At 39.5% G+C, this 18,768-nt stretch overlaps 1 protein-coding gene across 1 annotated transcript in view; it reads left to right on the top strand.

The window, feature by feature from the left end:
• Nucleotides 1–18,768, top strand: part of SCFD2 (sec1 family domain containing 2) — a 189,727-nt gene that overhangs the window by 25,037 nt on the left and 145,922 nt on the right. Inside the window, exon 3 of the mRNA XM_068680329.1 lies at nucleotides 9,824–9,951. Coding sequence (XP_068536430.1) covers nucleotides 9,824–9,951 — 128 coding nt within the window. The remainder of the gene's footprint in view (nucleotides 1–9,823; nucleotides 9,952–18,768) is intronic.

The raw sequence follows: 18,768 nt of genomic DNA, 5'->3' as shown, positions 1-18,768 counted from the left end.
TCAGAAAAGAATGAGCTAATGCAGATAATGTTGGTTGTCTGTCTCATGGATGCTAATGCTAGAAAAGTGCCATATGGAGGTTCAGGAACTGCTAGAGCCAGTTTTCTTTAATGGTATTCAAACAGTACTGCTATTTAAATTTTTTCAGTTCTTTTGGGCAAAGGACATTACATGAAAGTGAATTTGTGCTCAGAACATCTAAGTACGGTATGTGGTGCACTGCAATGCTCAAACTAGTTTTGAAGCATGAATGCTCTTGCGTGTTTCTCCTCCTTGCATGTTCTAATGAGGTCTGATGAGCCTCAGCTAAGAGCTCCTTCCCAGATGTTCTGCTGAATCTTCTCCTTTCGCCGTCGCCCTGTAGCACAGGAGTGAGGAACCCCAGGCCTGCAGGTACACCTGCAACCTTTCCACTTTTTGCCATACATCTTGATATTAATCTGGAGTAAGTCTGCCAAGGCTGCTTAAAAGCCTGCTGTGCTTTTAGACTTTTCCTGTCTATCCATCCCATCTGCTGGAGTGAGCTGCATGAAGTTGCTCACTCACTCAGGTCTTTACTTCTACAAGTATACACAAAAGACTTTTATCTGAAAGTTCCTCTTAAAAGGCTCGCTGTCACCTCTTCAATTAAGCAAACTGACCTCCTTTAGTGAGCTGACATTGTTGCCTTAAAACACCTATAGTAATTGTTTTGTGTGATCCTATTTTAAAACTATTTGTCACTTTTGTCCCTGGACCTCCAGATTTTTTGTTTTGATCAAAACAAATGCTGTTGGATCTCTCTGATAGATTCTTACCATTTTTGTTTTGTTTTGTAATGTGATTATTACTTTAAAGTTGTTGTTTTCAGTGTAGAAAAAAAAAAAGTAGCTTCAAATAGAACCGTATTCATTGTTGAGGCAGAAAAGTTGGTGTTTTATTAGCACTCCCCATGACCTTTAGTGAATCAATTGTTTTAATCAATCAAATTATGCTCATATGGGTAAACTAATTAACTTGATCTTGATGTGACACAGTCTTCCTTGAGTATATGCAGCAAGGAGGGAGAGGACCGACGGGTCTGTATAAACACCACATGCAAAGGCTGAAGCTATCAGCCTGCCATTAGCCCTTTATCTAAGAGGCTCTTGGCATATAAATCAAACAATAACTTCTCCGTTTTGAGTCCGTGCCAAAGAACACATTCACAGTTGAGTCTAGAGCAGATTACACCCACCAAGTGGCTTGAGGGCTTGCAGTGAAACTGGGAAATAACCTTTAAATTATTCAAGAATACATTTAGGCTCTTAATGTTGGCTAGCCAACTTTTTTTTAGTACCATTTGCAAGTTCTAATCATAAAAAACAGTGTACAGAGGGCAGTTTAACAAACATTTAAGTGAGGATTTGAGAATAATGTTTTAAGCCGAATGGCTGTGAAGAGATTGACATTAACAGCAGTTTTGTGTGTTTTGCCATGTCGCAATGTAATTGCTAATCTGTGGTGAGAGTGGTAATATCCAGTGATCCCTTTGCCGTTTTCTGCAGGCACAATACCAAGATTACATTAGCTTTCTTTTTATCGTACTGTCCAAGGTTATGGTGGATTGGAAAAGAGCTGAAGTTCCCACTGTCTGAGCTGCTGAGCACATTTGCCAACCGTGCAAAGTGTTCGGTGGCAGAATTACCATCTGCTGCTAAGAGCCATTTTGAAACTTCAAAAACTTGTCATCTTTCTTAGAAATATGAAGTATGGATCCCTTCTGGTACAATAAACCCAGGATGTGCAATTTACCTCCATAAAGCAAACAAACAAACAAAAACATTGCGTGGCTTTTGTGTTATTCTTAGCAGAAGGCATTGCTGCATGTTCCATTGGACACGTGTTGCTTATAAAATGGAGTGCATCTACTCTAGGTTTGCAGAACTACAGTCCTGAAAATACTGACAGTTGTTTCTATACAGAAAACTGTAGGTAAGTTATTTTAGAGCTACTTTATCTCTTCCAAAACAGAATGAGGAGCTGCTGCTTCCCCCGCAGCCAGCTGTGTCAGGTCAGCATCCCGCAGCCCCGTGGCATCCTCCCGCAGTGCAGCAGCTGCACAGGGACAGTGTTTTTGAAGGAGGGGCCTTCGTACATGGAGCAGGACACAGCCGAAGAGATGGCTGTGTCTCCTTCCCTTGTCCTGTTGGCTTGTGTGCCCAGGAATGTGTTGCACGTCCGATGTGGCCTTGGCGCAGCTTGCACTCTTTCTGAAACAGCAGGGGAGCTGGAGGAGAGATGATGTCCCCCCAATGCACGGCCCCTCGCTCCAGGCTCCTGGCCAAATTGTTGCGTCTTATCGCAGTCTTGTGCTTCTCTTCAGTGTATCCAAATTCAAATGACATGTTGCCAGCAACTGGGTTCTCCGTTGTGGTAGCTGTCCTCCAGCAACCACGGTGGTGTTTGCATTCAGTGTGGGTGCTGCATCTCCTTAAATCAAGTATGAGTTACTGCAAAGGATATGTAGCAGCGTGCTCGCTTGGTTTTGGCCAGCTTTGTGGTTTTAATGAAGCTCTAATTTAATCTTTACAGACTTTTTTCCCTCCTCACTTCACCTTGTGAAAAAGCTATAAGGCTGTATAGACATAGAGGGAAAGTTTTGCTGATACAGTAACCGCAGAATCTGTCTCATGGTGAGACAATTTTCCTTGTGATTTTTTAAAAAACTGCAGAAGTACAAACAAGACCAGTTTGTTAAGCTGAAATGTTTGCATTTGCAGCTGGCTAATTTTTGAAGCCCACTCAGGGTTGTTTTTCCTCATATACTCAAAGCATGTGTCAGCAAGTTGCTCTTTGAAATCCTGTTGCCTTTGCCAGGTGCAGAAATAACCACATTCGCTAATTCTTTCTAACTTAACATCTTGCTCATATGACATCCTCCACACCCTGGTACTTGTTCTTTCTTCTGTAGGCTGTGCTTTCACCTGACCCCAACCATTTTAAGAACAAACAAACAAACAAAAAACAACCTACAACTAACCAACCAACAAAAAGTCTGTACAAAGTCATCTTTGTCTTTCTTGATTTCAGCTACAGAGGATCTGATAAGGAAACTGAATGTAGATACTGCCTTCTTGGTTTGCCTTTTCAAAAGGTTGCAGAAGAGAATCTTGACCTGTTTTTCAGTACGTCCATGGACATTGCAAAGCTTGCATGTAACCAAAAGATTATTTTTTTTATGCCGGTGTTTAAAAGGAGGAAAGAGGATGACTTGAATTTGTCCTGTTAGGCAAATCAGTCCAAATCAAGTAATAAATAATGTAGATGTCAATTTATTGTATCCTCCTTGACTGAAAATTAGGTTGTATTAAAATAATTTGCAGTAGTTTGCCAGAGACTACAGATGTGGCTAATGATTTTGGTGATTCTGGTCTGCTGCTTGTACAAGGGTGTTTGACTTTTAGTCTTCATTTGGTTAAATATAAATGTTGATCACAATACTGATGTTATAAATACTAAATGGCTAAAGAATAGCTTATCTGTAGATCTGAAAACAAGGCTGTAAGTGGGGAATGCTCAGTCGTTGAATGGCCATATTTTCTAGTATGGTCTTAATGATTCTTGACCTTCTGCTCTGGTGTTAGTAACCTGGAGAACCATATTTTAATAACTTACGGATAACAGACAAGATGTGAAGCAGTATGAAAGTATCTTTCAGTACCAGTGGTGTGAAGCAAGAGGAATATCATTTCAGCCACATCTAAGATTGTGGTGGTGTGCATTGGATGCTCCAGAGTCCTAAGTGTCACCTACTTTCTGTCCTTGCACTTAGGTTTGCCTCTGCTATGAGAGTTTGTTCTCCATCAACCAGTCCTTTGATTTCACCAGAGTGCTGATTGCAGCTTGGTTATCACATGCCAGTGCCACCAGCCTCCCCCTGTCCTCCCCAGATGTGTTTGAGATGAGTGGCTTTGCGAATAAGCCTGCAGACAGTCACAGATAACCTTGGTGGCATTGTCCTTGCGGGGCAGGACCAGACTGGTTCAAGAGAATAAATCAAAGTTATCTGAACAGATGCAAGAGTAGGCATTTGATTGTCAACCTGTAAATGTCTAGGTCAGGCGAGTTCAGGAATCTGAGCTGTGTTCAAAAGTAGCAGTTCTTCCCTGTCTAACTCACTGCGTAGTCCCACAGGGAAGGTGTTACACAGCTGAATGGGGTGCCCTGGGAAAGGGAAGTTCCTGCACACTGGGTGTCACTTAACGTAGCACATCGTCACCAAAAGAGCTGCTTATTGTACTGCACCCTTGTTTCTGCTGAAGTCTAGGGCTTTTCCACTCTTGCATCTCCCTACTAAGGAACAGCAGATTTTATTGAACAGTCTTTTGTGTATCATAATTTGGGAAGCCAGCTAGTCAGTCACTTCAGGGCTAACTTGTTCTAGTCTTCATCTGTATTTTTATTTTTCCATCTCTCCTATCTTTCATTAATGAAAGAGTGACTCTGGAGGCTGCAAATTGGAGCTGCGTTGAACCACCTTGTTCTTTCTTTGATCAGCAGAGAACATCTTCGTCTTTCTGAGCCGCTTCTCATCAGCAGACGCTTCCTGGCACTGTTGTCAGCTGATGTCTTATTTTGGGATTTGGATAAATTATGGATTTGGTCCTTTTTCGTCCTTTGGTCCTTTTTGTCCTTTATGACACCTTTGAAAACTGGCACACAAATACCAGAAGTAGGAAAGCTTAGGGATATGATTAATGGGTAATATTGGTTGAAGGGGGCAGTTGGACTAGGTGATCTTGGAGGTCTTTTCCAACCTTTATGATTCTATGATTTTAGATATCTAAATTTCTCCGTTGTCTTTTGTAACCCTTTTTTGGTGGTGGGTGTGGTTTTTTGTTCGTTTGTTTGTTTATTTTTTCTCAAGTCCAAATCATTTGCAGCTAAATTTTAGTTAAATTTAGCACAGTTGATAGCTTACTAAAAGAAATTCAACATTTATGTATGAGGGGAAGGGAAAAATTTGCAGTTATCAGATGTCTATCAATGTTTGCTCTGTGTATGTGAAATAGTCCATGTATGTCTACCATGGATTTTCGAAGACTTAAGCCATATCTCTGAATGTAACATAATGTGTTTATGTAATACAATTCTAATTTCATTACCAGATAACTGCCCATAATGGTAAACAGAAGGGACAGGGTGTCAAACCCTTTAAGTGAATCTCTGTTGATGAAACCAGTATTGGCAGAGGTCCCAAAATGTTAGTGCGCTCTTCTTGTTGTTAGGCTTGCTGTGCCACACAGAACGCTTTATAGTAGAGATGCACAGAAGTGTGTGCATTATATATATATTTATATATTTATCTTTTTTTGTGAAGTTTAATTCAAAGGGCGATTTAGAATTCCTGATTTTATCCTAGAGTAAACGTATCTAATTATTTTTTTCTTCAGCACAGCAGTGTGGCTCAGACAATATTTCTAAAGGTTTTGCGACGTATAACATACATGTGTATATATTTTAAATCTACTTAGTTTCAGAAAAGTACTTCCAGAGTGCAGTGCCTCACTAGATGATGACACACAAAATCAATAAATAACAATCCTTGGGAAGTAAAGGAATGCAACAGGAAAGAGAAATTTGAATTGGGGTACCGGATCCCATAGAAATCACTGATTATAGCATCAGTGTTGTCAGATTAGGGCATTTGGACTAAAGTACAGGAACTGCAGATGGGAAAAAGAGGAGGGGAGGGACACCGTGACAAGAGCTGGAAGGCAGTCGCGGACAAGCGTCTCACCAAAAGTGGAAGATAAGATAATGCTGTTGCCAAGTGTTAGGAATCTCGGAAAGGAAAATGTGGTAACATCTCGGATCAGGCAAGCAGTGGTACCAGACCCCTTTTCTGCATCCTTGTGACTCGTTCCCAGCAGTCATTCATTTCTTGTCGCTGCAATTCAAGAATGGGCAAAGCAAAGCTCCTTCTGTGGAGGTGTAGGAGAGGGGAAGTGGGAAAAACGTTTTCAGCAGCAGACATAAAACTGAATTTTTCACTGCTGATTCAGATTTGTTCCTGCTTAAGTGCTTTTGCTGACCGTGTTTTTCTTAAAGTGGTTATAAAAGGTGACTAATAAAAAAAAAAAAAGCAAAACAAAAAAGCTGCTGGTAAGTTGGTCTTGTGCAAATAAACAATCCACATTTTAGCAGTTTAATTTTGAAAGTCTGGTCGTGTTGACTCAAGGGGCATATTTTTTTCCCACTCATTCCTTTTTCTAGTTTGTACTTCACTGAGTCATTCCCATGAGTCACTTCTTAACAAATTTTGTATAAATTAAAACAAGATTGCATTCTGACTAGCGTTTTAAGCTAGTTCCTTGCAAACTCCAGCTGACATTTACTGTATGCCGCAGTGATTTCCAATATTTATTTGTTCTACCATTGGAGTAACACTGGGGGAAGCGAGAGCTCAGTCTTTATGCCAAGCTACTGGTAGAGCACCCATCAGGCCGCATACATGTCTTAAAATCCTGAGGAGCTTTGTGATGGAGTTTGCTTGCTTAAGCTCTGTGCCATGGGTGGAGTTCCCTTTCCTAGTGAGATGTTTCTGGTGTTTTTTTTTTTTTCTTTCTGTATTTCACTACTCTAAGGCAGCCCTGTAAACAAGTAGCTGCTTTATTTATGCAAAAAAATAGAGCTTACTGTTGTGTCCTTGACTAAAAGAATGGTATTTGGAAAATGCTAGGTGGGAGGTGAATTCTGCAGTTGGTGATGGATTTTTTTTAAGTGTGGAATTTTACCTATTTTCTTTAAGTGTGGATCTTACCTATTTTCTTGAGCTTTTCAGGAACAGGCAGTGTTAGATATGGTCTTGGCTACTTTGGAATACTTTTAATAATACATTTCATGCATTTTTTTTTTATCTTCCTGTAGACTGTTACTGAGAGTAGTGGTCTTGAAATACATAAAGCCTTTGTATTGCGCTTCTTTTATTTGCATGGATCTCTATAAAAATCTGTAGAGATCATTCCTCATTATATTAATACTAATTCTCCTAATGTGTACCGGTTAAAAAAAAAAATCTAAGTAGTTACTACTCAAGTTATCAAAGCATTATTTGTACAAATATGTGAAATGATTTTGCCATCTCAGATACTTTTCAGCATGCTAGTGTTTAGTCCAACTCTCATCAGTTAAAAAAGACACTGTTGGCTGAAGTAATTTGCCTTTTTCCTAATCATATCACCAAAAGTGGTTGAACACAGGAACTCTTGCTTCTTTGGATTGGCCTAGTCACTTGACTACGTATGTGAGCTGTTAATGGGTGTGAATCTCATGCTGTTTCTGTATTGAACTACCTGTTATACCCTAAACCACTAGGTATTCTCCAAAGCAGTAGGAAGAAAATTGCCTACAGAAACTCAGTGGGTTACACAGAGATCCAGACATGCACAAGTGTGGTTGACCCTCATCTGCCTTTATGCTGTACCGCAGTTATTTTGCTTTTGGCTATTTTTGGTGTGCTAAAGCAACCCTTGGGGATCATGTAAAGTTAGGTCTTTGGGATTAAAGAAAGCCTTCTGTGGCTAAAGGAAGAAGAAATTTTACAAAGTAAAAAATAAATTTGCCCCCTCCCCTCCCTGCGGTTTTGTTTAATGCATCAGCGTGACTCATTCTTACTTTTTTAAAGCTTAAAATAATTAGTTTATTATTTTGGAGGTATTTTATTGTTTATACTAGTAGCACATGGATGTACTGGCTGGAACAGGGTCTTGTAGTAGAGTTTATGCAAGGATGGTGCACTCTGCATTCAGAGACCTTGCAGTCTAAATTGACAAGACGGACCAGTGCTGGTGAGGAAAGGGAGAGCAGAAAGCAAGGACAACAGGGAGGGAAGTGATGTATCCATATAGTGTGCATTCCTCACTCTTACCAAGATGTGTAGATGCTCCTCAGGTTGAGGTACCCAAACTTCACTATTTGGTAAATATTTTAATGAAATCTACGAGTGAGAAAGATGAGACTACAAAAACTTATGCAAAATTTGGGAGAGTTATCTTAGTTTCCCTTTTGTTGTTTGTTTTCTTTTGTTTTACAGTCAGCTCCTGGTGCTTGTGCTTATGTGAGACTCTTTGCTCATATTTATGGTGATGAAAATAATCAGGAAAAGGAGAATGGGCTAAAATATTAGAGAACAGTGGCATTTCTTTCAAGTGAGGGAAAAAAAGTCTTTTAAAAATGAGCTGCCTGCTGGTTTAGGCCTGATTCCTGATTTTTATAGATGTGGATTTGGAAGTGCATGTTCAGGAAGGGATTAGTTAACAGGAGAAGGGGCGGCCTTGTGCAATGCGAAGCTCAGGCACTTGTAAATGACAGCAAGGCATGCCCTGCGCTTGTGGTGTGAGCAGGGTCAGCAGGATGCATTGGTGGTGCTGGGGGGTAGCACTGAGTCAGAGTAATTGGGTATGTGGTGTCTGTAAAAATAGCACACCCTAGGATCCATTACTTCAGGGAGATTGTATGGAAGAAATGTAAGGACCGTGTTAGGTCATTGATCCCCTGATCTGCTTTGTCAGGGTTCTGCTGTACGAGTTGCTTTCCTCTTTACTAAATTCACCTTTTAAAGGTGATAGGTATCCCTCCTGGCTACCCCCTCCACTTTTTTTTTCTCCTTAAAACTTTTCTATTTACCTTAAATTTTCCCTTTCTTAAAGTGCGGTAATAGGATGACATTTGTTCTTCCGACTCCTTTGTGGTTTATGCAGAAGGAGGGTAACTCAGCTTCCTTCCCACGGTCCTCCCACCCACAGGGGCCTGGACGGAGGATGTGGGTTCTTGGGCTGACAGGAGTGGGGCTTGCTGCCCCTCTTACCTGCTCTGGGAGACGCTGCACCACGTTGCTGAATACAGCCGTGCCGTTGCAGTAGAGCGTATACACAGCTGCTCTGTAGCAGGTATCAGATGAGTTGTTGGGGATTTTATTTTCTGTGAAACAAAGTGTGTTTTGGCATGTTTATAAGCATGTCGTGAGTTACATCAAAATGTATTTGGGAGTTAAATGTCTCCTGGGGAGAAAACAGAGGGGAGTTTTTCCTAAGGGGGAAAAAAAATCCACACTTAATCCCAATTAACTTTAGCCTCAGGCAAGGGCTCTTCCTCCTTTTTCCTCCCCCCTCCAGAGAAAACACTGAATTCATTCACAACAACAACAAACACAGTGTCCTGGATGAAGGAATACTGACAGGGTAATGAGCACTGACTGGCCACACAAATTGCTGCGTGTCTTGCTTAAATTTACACCGCTGGCAGTAAAAAGGAAATCTGTGAGTACAGGTACCGTGAGGGGAGTTGCACACTCCTGTGGATTATTCATTTCATATAAGGAGAATCAATGAAACCCAAAGTGACATTGAAAATGTCACTCATGAAATCATACTAGCAGCCTTCAGCACTGGAAGTATTGCTTTAGGGATTACAACTCTCACAGGGAAATCACAGCTCCCACATCTGTAGTACCATCCTTTCCACGGCTTTTTAATATCTGAAGAACTTTGGACTGTTTCTGGTATTCCCATAGTTACGCAGTAGTGGTTACAGTGGAGCTAATGTGCTGGTTTCAGTTTATTATGTGTGGATTCTAATACTTTTTAATTGGCAGCAAGAAATTCTAGATTTTTTACTGTTAAACTGTAGCAACTGTTTTGCTAAGAAAAGTCAAGCTTTTACATTGCATTAGTTTTGCCTGTATCCTGCCTACCTCAGAGGAGTTGCTAAGTAGAAGCACTCATCTTAAAATATAAATGTTGTCTTAAGCTTATTCCATTATTCAAGCAGTGTTTAGTGTAACCCTGTCATTTTCTTATAGTGATCCAGCTGCCAAAGCTCTCTGGGAGTCCTTCATGAACCTCAAACAAAAGGAAGCTGTGATGGAGGCTAGGAGACACCTTGTGGAGGCTGCGAGCAGAGAAAATTTACCTATTAAGATGAGCATGGGTGAGTAGTGTGACATCCCCTTCCCTGCACAGTGGTAATGGGAAAGGTGACAGCTGCTCTATGTCCACATAACCCTCTTGGGGAAAACTTATCTCCGTCCTCACCATTGTTTTTGGGCGTGTATTGTGGCTACCACAGGTACAGAAGTGAGAAAGAAATGTTTGCTAGAGCTCAGGTGTTGCCTTTTATATACAACAGCATTAAAAAGATCAAGAACAGTTGTGAAGCACTGAAGTTCTATGAAGAAAGATTTTAAAGGTGTGTGAATGGCTAGCAATGCTGCTGCTTTGTTCTGCAAAACACGAGAATTTGGGTATCTTTAAAAAGCAGGATTTGTGCCCTTGGCAAGCAGGAGTTGCAAAAGCAGCTCATCTGATGAAATTTTTGCAGATCTTCTGTATAATTACATTATATAAACCTGATAAACCTGAATTCTTCAAAATAATAGATATTGAATGTAAATAAAAACTTTTAATAACTTTTTAAAGGATATTATTCTCACTACATGACATATTCAGTGAAATGCAAGAACTGATGTAAAATTAGGCTTATTAAAACAATTATATGGCTCTATACTTTTTTTTTTTTTAATTTCATGTACCCTGACTATTCTATGCTGAATTTTTCATCAACAGAGGAAAGTCCTCAGGGAATAAAAGTAATCGGCTTTTATCTGAGACTCTACTGCCAAGATACTGTAGGGGATTTAAATGTACTGCCAAATTGTAAACTCTTAACAACTATAACATTTTCTATGTTGTATGGTCATTACAAATACCTAGAGCATATATTCAGTAGATTATTAATCAGAAATAGTAGATCTGGGCAACAGTAACGATGTAAATTGTTTTAAAGAAATGAAGCAGCCATGAGAGGGCTTTTATAAATTGACCTGAAGGAGAGAAGGCAGACAATTTTTTAAATGATAAAATTGTCTTTAAGCTTTCCCTGGTAGTGTGTCTGATTATTCACTGTAGTGACGCTAAATGTCTTCCTATTTCATGTGCCTCTGAAAAACAAACAAACAAAAAACTATATTACTGCTGGAATTCACCTTTGTTTTAAAAGTAATTACTTCCCGTCTTTGAGACATAATCCCTGTTACCGGCTTTGCTTCTTTGTGTGAATGACTAGATCAGCCACCCTTTCTCCTCTGTGGCCCTTTCCTGTGGTACCCATTGATGGCTGTAATAACCCTGATTCTTGGTCATGTTGGCTGGTACTTGTTTGATGGCAGCCTAAATACCAGGCATAAGTGGACCCAATGTAGTGCTATGTAGAAACACTAAGAGATGATGTTGAAACAAGTTTCTGATGCTATGATTCTCGAGGCTTGATTTTGTCTGGAGGATGCAATATAAGATATAACTTACCAGTCTTTATAGGAGTGAATTATTCTGTAGTAGAATCATAATTAATTTTAACTTTGTAGTTAACTTTGTAGATGAACTTCAAAGGGAGATAGAAAATTCAAGGCAGTCTTGTAAATGATAAACAGGGATAAAATGAAAAATATGGAAAGGAGGGCTACCCAGTTACCAAAATCAAAATTTCTCATTGAGCATAAACCTGAAACTCCCACCAAGGTGTCACTTTGTCCACAGGCACATATTTATTAATGACATGTTGGAGCAGAGCTACATCTTTACAGTGTTAATTTCTCATCTGTCGTGCTACAGAATATCTTAAATCTGTTGGAAAGCTGGGAATTAAGTTGTTTATCAATTGTTTCTTTTGCTGAGAAGGAAAAATGCAAGTGTCCTGTTCTGGTCCTGCATTGTTGTGTTTAGTCAAAAGGCTGCTTGCTTCCACTGTGATTGTGATGTGAGGCAGCACTGGCTGGAGAGAGAGAGGAAATCATTTCAGGCTTTCTACTCTGTGCTTATCCTTCAGTTTTTATGATTTTACCTCAGGTTCTGCATGTATTGAATGATCTTGGTGGACTGCACGCTGATTTTCCCAATACTTAGGGTATTTTCTTTTTTTTTTTTTTTTTCATGGCCCTAATATTAAATGTTACAGACATTTTCTAGCATAAAAGTTTGTCTCTTACTCTTTTTACTAAAACCAGCTGTGTCAGATGGTAAGAGTATTTTTGCTTGCTGCCATATTTTTGCTGGTTTTCCCCCTGGAAATAAGGAGTGAATTACATTTGAAAGCAAAGCTTTAAATTCTTCTTGGTGTAGCTGAGCCCTCCTGCAGTGGCCACCTGCCTGAAAACTGCATCATGTGTGACGCTGGCAGAACTGGAGTCCTGTGCAGTGGTGAGAAACTTGATCCCATCCTGTTTCCCTATTTTCAGAGCAAGGAAAATAAATTCTGTTGTTTTCTGGGCTTTGAGAGGCTCAGAACTTTTCATTATTCTGAGGTGTGCCTGTGCTTGTCCATGCTTTGCCTGCAAATAATGTGCCTAAGGCCCAGCTTTGCTCTTTCCCTGCTTGGCTGCACGTGGCAGGGGCTCTAAAACTTATAGGAGGATCCTCAGCTTAAGCTTTTGCTTTCTGGTATCTTATGAATGTGTTCTCCTGAGATGGAAGGAAGGTGGAACTGAAGAGACCTGCTGTTGAAGAGGATACATCTCCCCTTATCCCCAAATATCTATCCCAGGCCTCTGGAAACTTCACTTTTTTGTCATCAAAGTCAGCAGGGATGGACAGATGAGTTCTGAGGAAAGAAGAGAGAGAAATGAAGGAAATCAGCAATTTTAGCTGTATTTTTCAAGCTGAGTAGATTGGAGCTGCTTTCAGGTGTTCTAGATTTACATATCCTTTCAATTAGTTGTATCCACCAAGGTGGTAGTGTGGTATGTCTGGAAATCCTATCAACTACTTAAAAACAGTCCAGTGTAGAAGGAGGTTGGCTGAAGATAGGAATTGCAGAGTTGGCAGTGTTTTTTTTGAAAATTTTGTGGATGGACTCTTGGAGCAAGTCCAGCTTCAAATGTAAGGCGATCTCTAAGTCATTCGTAAACGAAGTGGGATTTTCTTTTTGCTGTAGACATCTCATATTCGGGTTTACAGGTGGCCAGTTATGTATTCTTATACCATCTTCAAGGCAGACTTGCATCTTTTCTTCTTTCTTTATATAGAAGGAAAGTGGAAAGTGCATGTTTCATGCCATTTCCTTTGCATGTGAAAGAACATTGCTATCACAAACTTTCATGAGTGACACCATCAAGTAAGCTATTCAGAACAGTTTGTTGCAAGCATTCTAAAATTCTTTTTTTTTTTCTTCAAAGAAGAATTGCAAGTTTTGTAAACAGCATAACAGAGGGAGTCAAAGAGCAGAGTGATCATTCACATAACCAACTAGAACATAAAACTGTGAACCTGCTCAGCCCTTTCCACAAAGAACAAAACCTGAGTTGTATAGCTGTGCAAGGTATTTGGGTTTCTGAGGTCAAACCTGGAGAAGGCAGGCAAAGCACTGTTTAGGATTTCACCTAGTGTAAAGGCTTTTTGCTATATGTAGTTTACGTCTCCTTTAATCCATTGCATCCATAAATGCATACCATAGCTATATGGTTTCTGAAGATGGAATGTGTGCGTCCTGTGCAGTTTACTGATGCTGTCAGTATTGACTTTAAGGCAGTATTTGCGTGGTGTTGCCTGCTGTGGGCATGCTGTAGGTGGATGTAAGTTTTGGCAACAGCCTTAACCCTTCCAGCTAGCTGCATTTCCCAAAGCAGAGAGATTGCATGTAAACAGTAGGTGGAGCTGTCTTTTGCTGGGAGTCCATTTAAATAAGGAGGCATTAAAATACTTTGGCATAATAAAAATATTGGTATTTAAAGAAATTTATCTAAGGAGTTAAGTTTGTTTTTCAAAAGCTCTTTAGAAGACAGTTTAGAAGATCATTTTTAATAGCCTTCTGGTGAGATTTGCACGTTGTGCTAAATTCAAGTGAATTGTAAATACAGGGAAGGGATTACTTATGCGCAGCTCTTTAAGTGACTGTAAGGAGTTCCGCTCTGAGGCAGCAGCACAGCAGAAAGGTTGCTGGTTTTTCCATTCCTCTGCTTCCCATTCCCTCCTTCATAGGTCTGATGCATATCTTAATCATCTTCTGAATGTGGCAGTCCATGAATCTCCTGTTGAAAGCTTTGCTATTAGCATGGTATTTGGCAGCAATAAAAACTTTGCTATAAATGTTCTTCTGTGGTTTTAGAAACACCCTTGCTCTTCTATTTGAAAGGAGCACAGTAAACCGTGGTCAAGCCTGAATTCCTTTATTGTCTCTCTTTACTGGCATGGAGACTGATGAAAGTCAAAACAGTGGTATAGTAACAGAAACAAAGTGCTGTGTGCTGTTACACGGGGCCTTGTTAATAGAAGAAAAGCCTTTTCATCTCTTTCCATTTGAACTGTACAAATACGGTTTTAAAAACTAAACTCACTACAAAATGAGCAAAACCTCCGAGTTCATGAGATAAAGAAGAGTACTATAACTTTCAAATGGGCTGGTATATGTATGGAGTGAACTGAATGGTGAAACTTCTTTGGGTAGAAATGGGAAGATACTGAATTTTGTATTGGAAATATGAAATAACATTTTGAGTTAGATAAATACCTCAAAATGGGTGGGAAATTGCAGGGGAATACCTTGTCTTAAAACATAAAACATACAAAGAATATCAAATGTGCAATTCTTAAAATATATCTATATATATATAAATTAAAATTGTGCTTGACTGTAATGGTATCTGTTATTTATTGTTGACAAGATCAATGTAACAATATTTAAGATTCAGTAGCATCAATTCCTGGACTAAACTCTAGGGATAAAAGCTACCAGTGAAGAAAACAAGCCATAATAACTATAGATACATTGATATCTTTCGGGTAAATCATCAGGTCTGATCTCAGATATCCAACATCCACCCTGGCCAACTGTTAGGCCGGTGCTGTGAACCAGACAAGGAGTGAGGCAATGTCAGCCTTGGGTTTGAGGCCTTCATGCAGGAGGAGAAGGCAAATGAGTATTGCAGGGCTCAACGCGGTCTGTGGGGTGTTCAAATCCCTTCTGCAGCATGTCTCTGGCTATGTAATAGGTACTTGGATAACTGCTGGCCTTGTCAGTGTTTGGGAGGCCTCTCAAGGCATCTTCATGGGATGGGAGAGTTCCTGTACCAACCTGACTGAGTTTGGCGTGGTTTAGCCTGCAGAATTCTTGCTGGGTCCTGCCATGCTGCTCCAGGGATGCACGGGTGTCCTTAGGGCTTACCCCAGGGAAAGGTGAGGCTGTTCCTCTCAGACCTGAGAAAATTAGTCTCCTTTTTGTCTAACAAAAGTAACGGAAGCTCTGCAGTGTGGGACTATCTAGCCAAGCAGATTTGATTTTCCAGTCTGCTGCAATACTGAGTTCCTGATTTCTCCCTGTAGTGCAACTCTTGTCCTAAAGCAAATGTTCCTAATTTCAGTGATGGTCAATGGAGCAGATGTTTTGTTGCATCATTCACCCCTGGAGGCAGGAAGGCTTTTTGCTTCTTAGAGTGCTAAATGTTTTTTTGAAGAGTTTGAAGTGTTTCTGAAAGTTTTAGATCTGTTTGGGGGGGCTTCCCTGTAGGACTTTCCATTCCCAGGGGACAACCACCATTTGAGAACAGTGGTGGGGGTTAATCTGTCCCTGGTAACTCTTGATGAAACAGCCTTTCTGAATAGTCACCACCACGTAAAGACCTGTTGAAAGAGGTTGATGTTATGGCTGTTCCACCTTGCACTGTTGCACTAGGGTGAAGCTCACAGTTTCAACCCCGTTGAGTGATCAGAGTGTTCACCTTGCTAAGTAGATCCCGTCTTCTGATAGTCATCTGGTTTTGCCAGTGTAGAGCAAAGATGTTGCGCCAAGTCCCAGATGTGCAAGTTTTTTTTGTTTGTTTGTTTTAAGTAACTAAACTTTTCAAGTCATCTCTGTAACTCGTTAGATGTAACAAAAAGGATGAAGATATTCCTGCCAAGGCAGTTCTCTGTTTTTGAGGACGTGACCAAATAGCTGAGATGTAGAGATGCTCAGAAACAAAACAGATTGTATTTCATCAATAAGTGACTCTGCATTGGTGTGTACTGCTGCTTAGAAGCATCACCAGTTGGGGAGCACTATCTGCATTAAACATTATACTTCTTTCGAAGCTGGATGCTGCATTTAGAAAAATAATGTACAAGTTCCTTCTTTCAATCTCACCTTCCAGTTCACAGAATTGCTTTGTCCTGTCAAGGACGCTATTGCTAAAAAGAGAAAATAAGCATTCTTTAGAATAACTGGAATTATGCAAGCTGTGATGTTCCTTCTGGCTGTTGGCTACATTTGTGCTGATGTCTCCAAGGACATGGTTTGCTTCCATGGGATCAAGGGTGTACTGCTGATTCACGTTCAGCTTGGCAGACTCATTCGTCATGAACTTCACTGGGATTTACATCACTGATCTGCTGCTGGGCTATCCCAAATGAAGAAAAAAAAACACACACAAAAAAAAAAAAAAACACACAGGAAAAATGAAATAAAGGCTGAAAAGAACGGTCTTTATGATCAGTGCTGAACAGTACCCTGAATGCAGCAGAAGGCTTATTTAGTGTCCATAAGCATCCATGATGTATGTTCTTAGTGAGTGCTACTGTTTCTACAGATGAAAAGAGAACTGAAAACTTGTGTCCCAAATGTTGAAATATTGTGCCAGTAAATAACATTTTAATCCTCCTATTTATACTTCTGCTCAAACACTGGAAATAAGTAAAATTGAGAGGCTATCTAACGCTCGGTTACCAAAGCTTGCTGTTGTTTGCATTTATTTGTTCAAGAGCTTGAGAATCAAATAACTATATTGCCATGTTGAGACACAGACTGTGACTCCTTAATACCAATGAATTTAAAAGTGAAGTAATACTGAGGATGGAGCAGCTCATTATATATTTCATGAAGAAGAAGAAAAATCTAAAGCAATAAATGGGGCTGTAGATAGGTGGAGGTTCTTACCCAGCTCTGTTGATCTCAGAGCTGCTTAGACAATTGACCTGATTCTTTTTTCTTTAAAAACTTGCCAGTTTCTTTCTTTCTGTCTCTCACCTTTCTGACCTCCTTCTTTTAAATAGTCTTTCAGGAGTTTATGTTCCTGTATGATTTGGGGAAAACACCACTTCTCATCTACCTGTTGCTTTTGCATTTTTTGGTGCATCCTTAATGTCAGAGGATCGGTTTGATCCATAGAGTGCAGGGTTTTTTCAACATTAAAATCGTCTTACTGAGGAGAGAAGAGGAAAAAAATGATAGAACGTCTATGGGATTTACACATCCTATCTGGAAGAGTACCTAAAATACCTTATTCTCATCTTCATTGTTGATACAAAACAAATGGGGAAGGTGGAACCCTGCTGGGTTCTCCAAATACAACAGTTACACCTTATGGAAATGGTTTTGGAAGTGGTCCCTGGAGTTTTTAAATCCTGCCCCTAGCTAAAGGACACATTTCTAATTTAGAGAAGGAGACTGAGACAGATAATGTAAAGACTTTCATTTTAAAAATGAAGTAAATCTTAACCAAAACAGGTTGGCAGAGATGTTTTAGTTCAGCATTTAAATTACTCGGAATAATATTCAGAAAAAAAATAAAAGCATTGTAAAGGATCATATACTTCCTTTTATTGAAGTAAGTTTATGTGAAGGCAAAATTTGCCCCTCAATAGTTTAAGGTATTCCTTGCAGGTGGTGGTAGGTGGCTTTTCGCTCTTCTTTAGACAATTAGGAGTTGTTCTGAGTGTTGTGGTGTTTAGTTGAAAGTGGTGATTTTTTGTTTGTTTGTTTGTTTTGTGTTTTGTTTAGTGACTACTGTGTTACGTGAATTTACCTTAAAAGGAAAAAAGAAAAGAGTAATATTGATACTTACCACATTTATTTGAAGTTAAATGAAAATGTTTGAGCTGACTCTGAAGGATCAACTATCCTATTTTACCCTAAGCTCTTGTTGTATACTTCATATTTTATTCTGTGACTTAGTATTATTTAAGAAAAAAACAGTTCCTAGGTTAAGTTTGTTTATGAAGTTTCAGTAAGGGTGTTTTTGTCCCTTATTGTAGTCTTGTCTTTGTTTAATGAATAACCTACTGTATGCTGTATAGTCTCTTGTGGTGTAAGATGGGTAACGGGTCATGCCCTAATAAAATTGTAAAGAGTGTCATATTTGTGCCTTATACCTCATTTGCTTTGCTATGAAACAGTTAGCAGATGGAAGTGAAGCACAAAACCCCGTGCAGTGATGTGAAACAGAAATATGCTGGTAGTATGTTATCTTTGATTAAATTACAGTTGGCACATTGATGCAGAACTATTTGGCTAACCCTAGTGTTACTTTTTATGAAGGGAATGTGGTGACAGTGGTCTTTCTATGTGTCTGGAATTGTTGGATAAAGTTTATTTTAAAATTTAAATTAAAATCTTTGTTACAGACAGTAAACTGAAACACTTGCATTTGACTTGTAGCCAGGTCTCCTTTCATGTCTGGTTGTGATTAGAGTTGAAGATAATTATTAAAAATTTAAAAGAAAACAGAACTGTGTTGCTCTTGCAACAGTTCTGCAAATATAGCATTTCATTATTTATATTCTTTGTTAATGTAATACTGCAAGGCTTATATAAACTTCAGTGCGAAGTCTTTTGTCTTAATGAAAGTACTGTGAAAAGGGACTTCAATGTGGTCTTTCTCTAGAGGATTTACATGATGTGCACAACAGGAGTAAACATTAATGCAGATAAACATCCGTGAAGTTTTGAAACAGGTTTTTAACATAAATGCACATCATTATTTATTTTTTAGGCTATATATCTTTA

This window comes from Anas acuta, chromosome 4 (genome assembly GCF_963932015.1).
Source record: "Anas acuta chromosome 4, bAnaAcu1.1, whole genome shotgun sequence".
In the NCBI taxonomy this organism is placed as follows: domain Eukaryota; kingdom Metazoa; phylum Chordata; class Aves; order Anseriformes; family Anatidae; genus Anas; species Anas acuta.
Note: the sequence above shows the minus strand (reverse complement) of the source record. Positions and strands in the feature narration are given on the sequence as shown.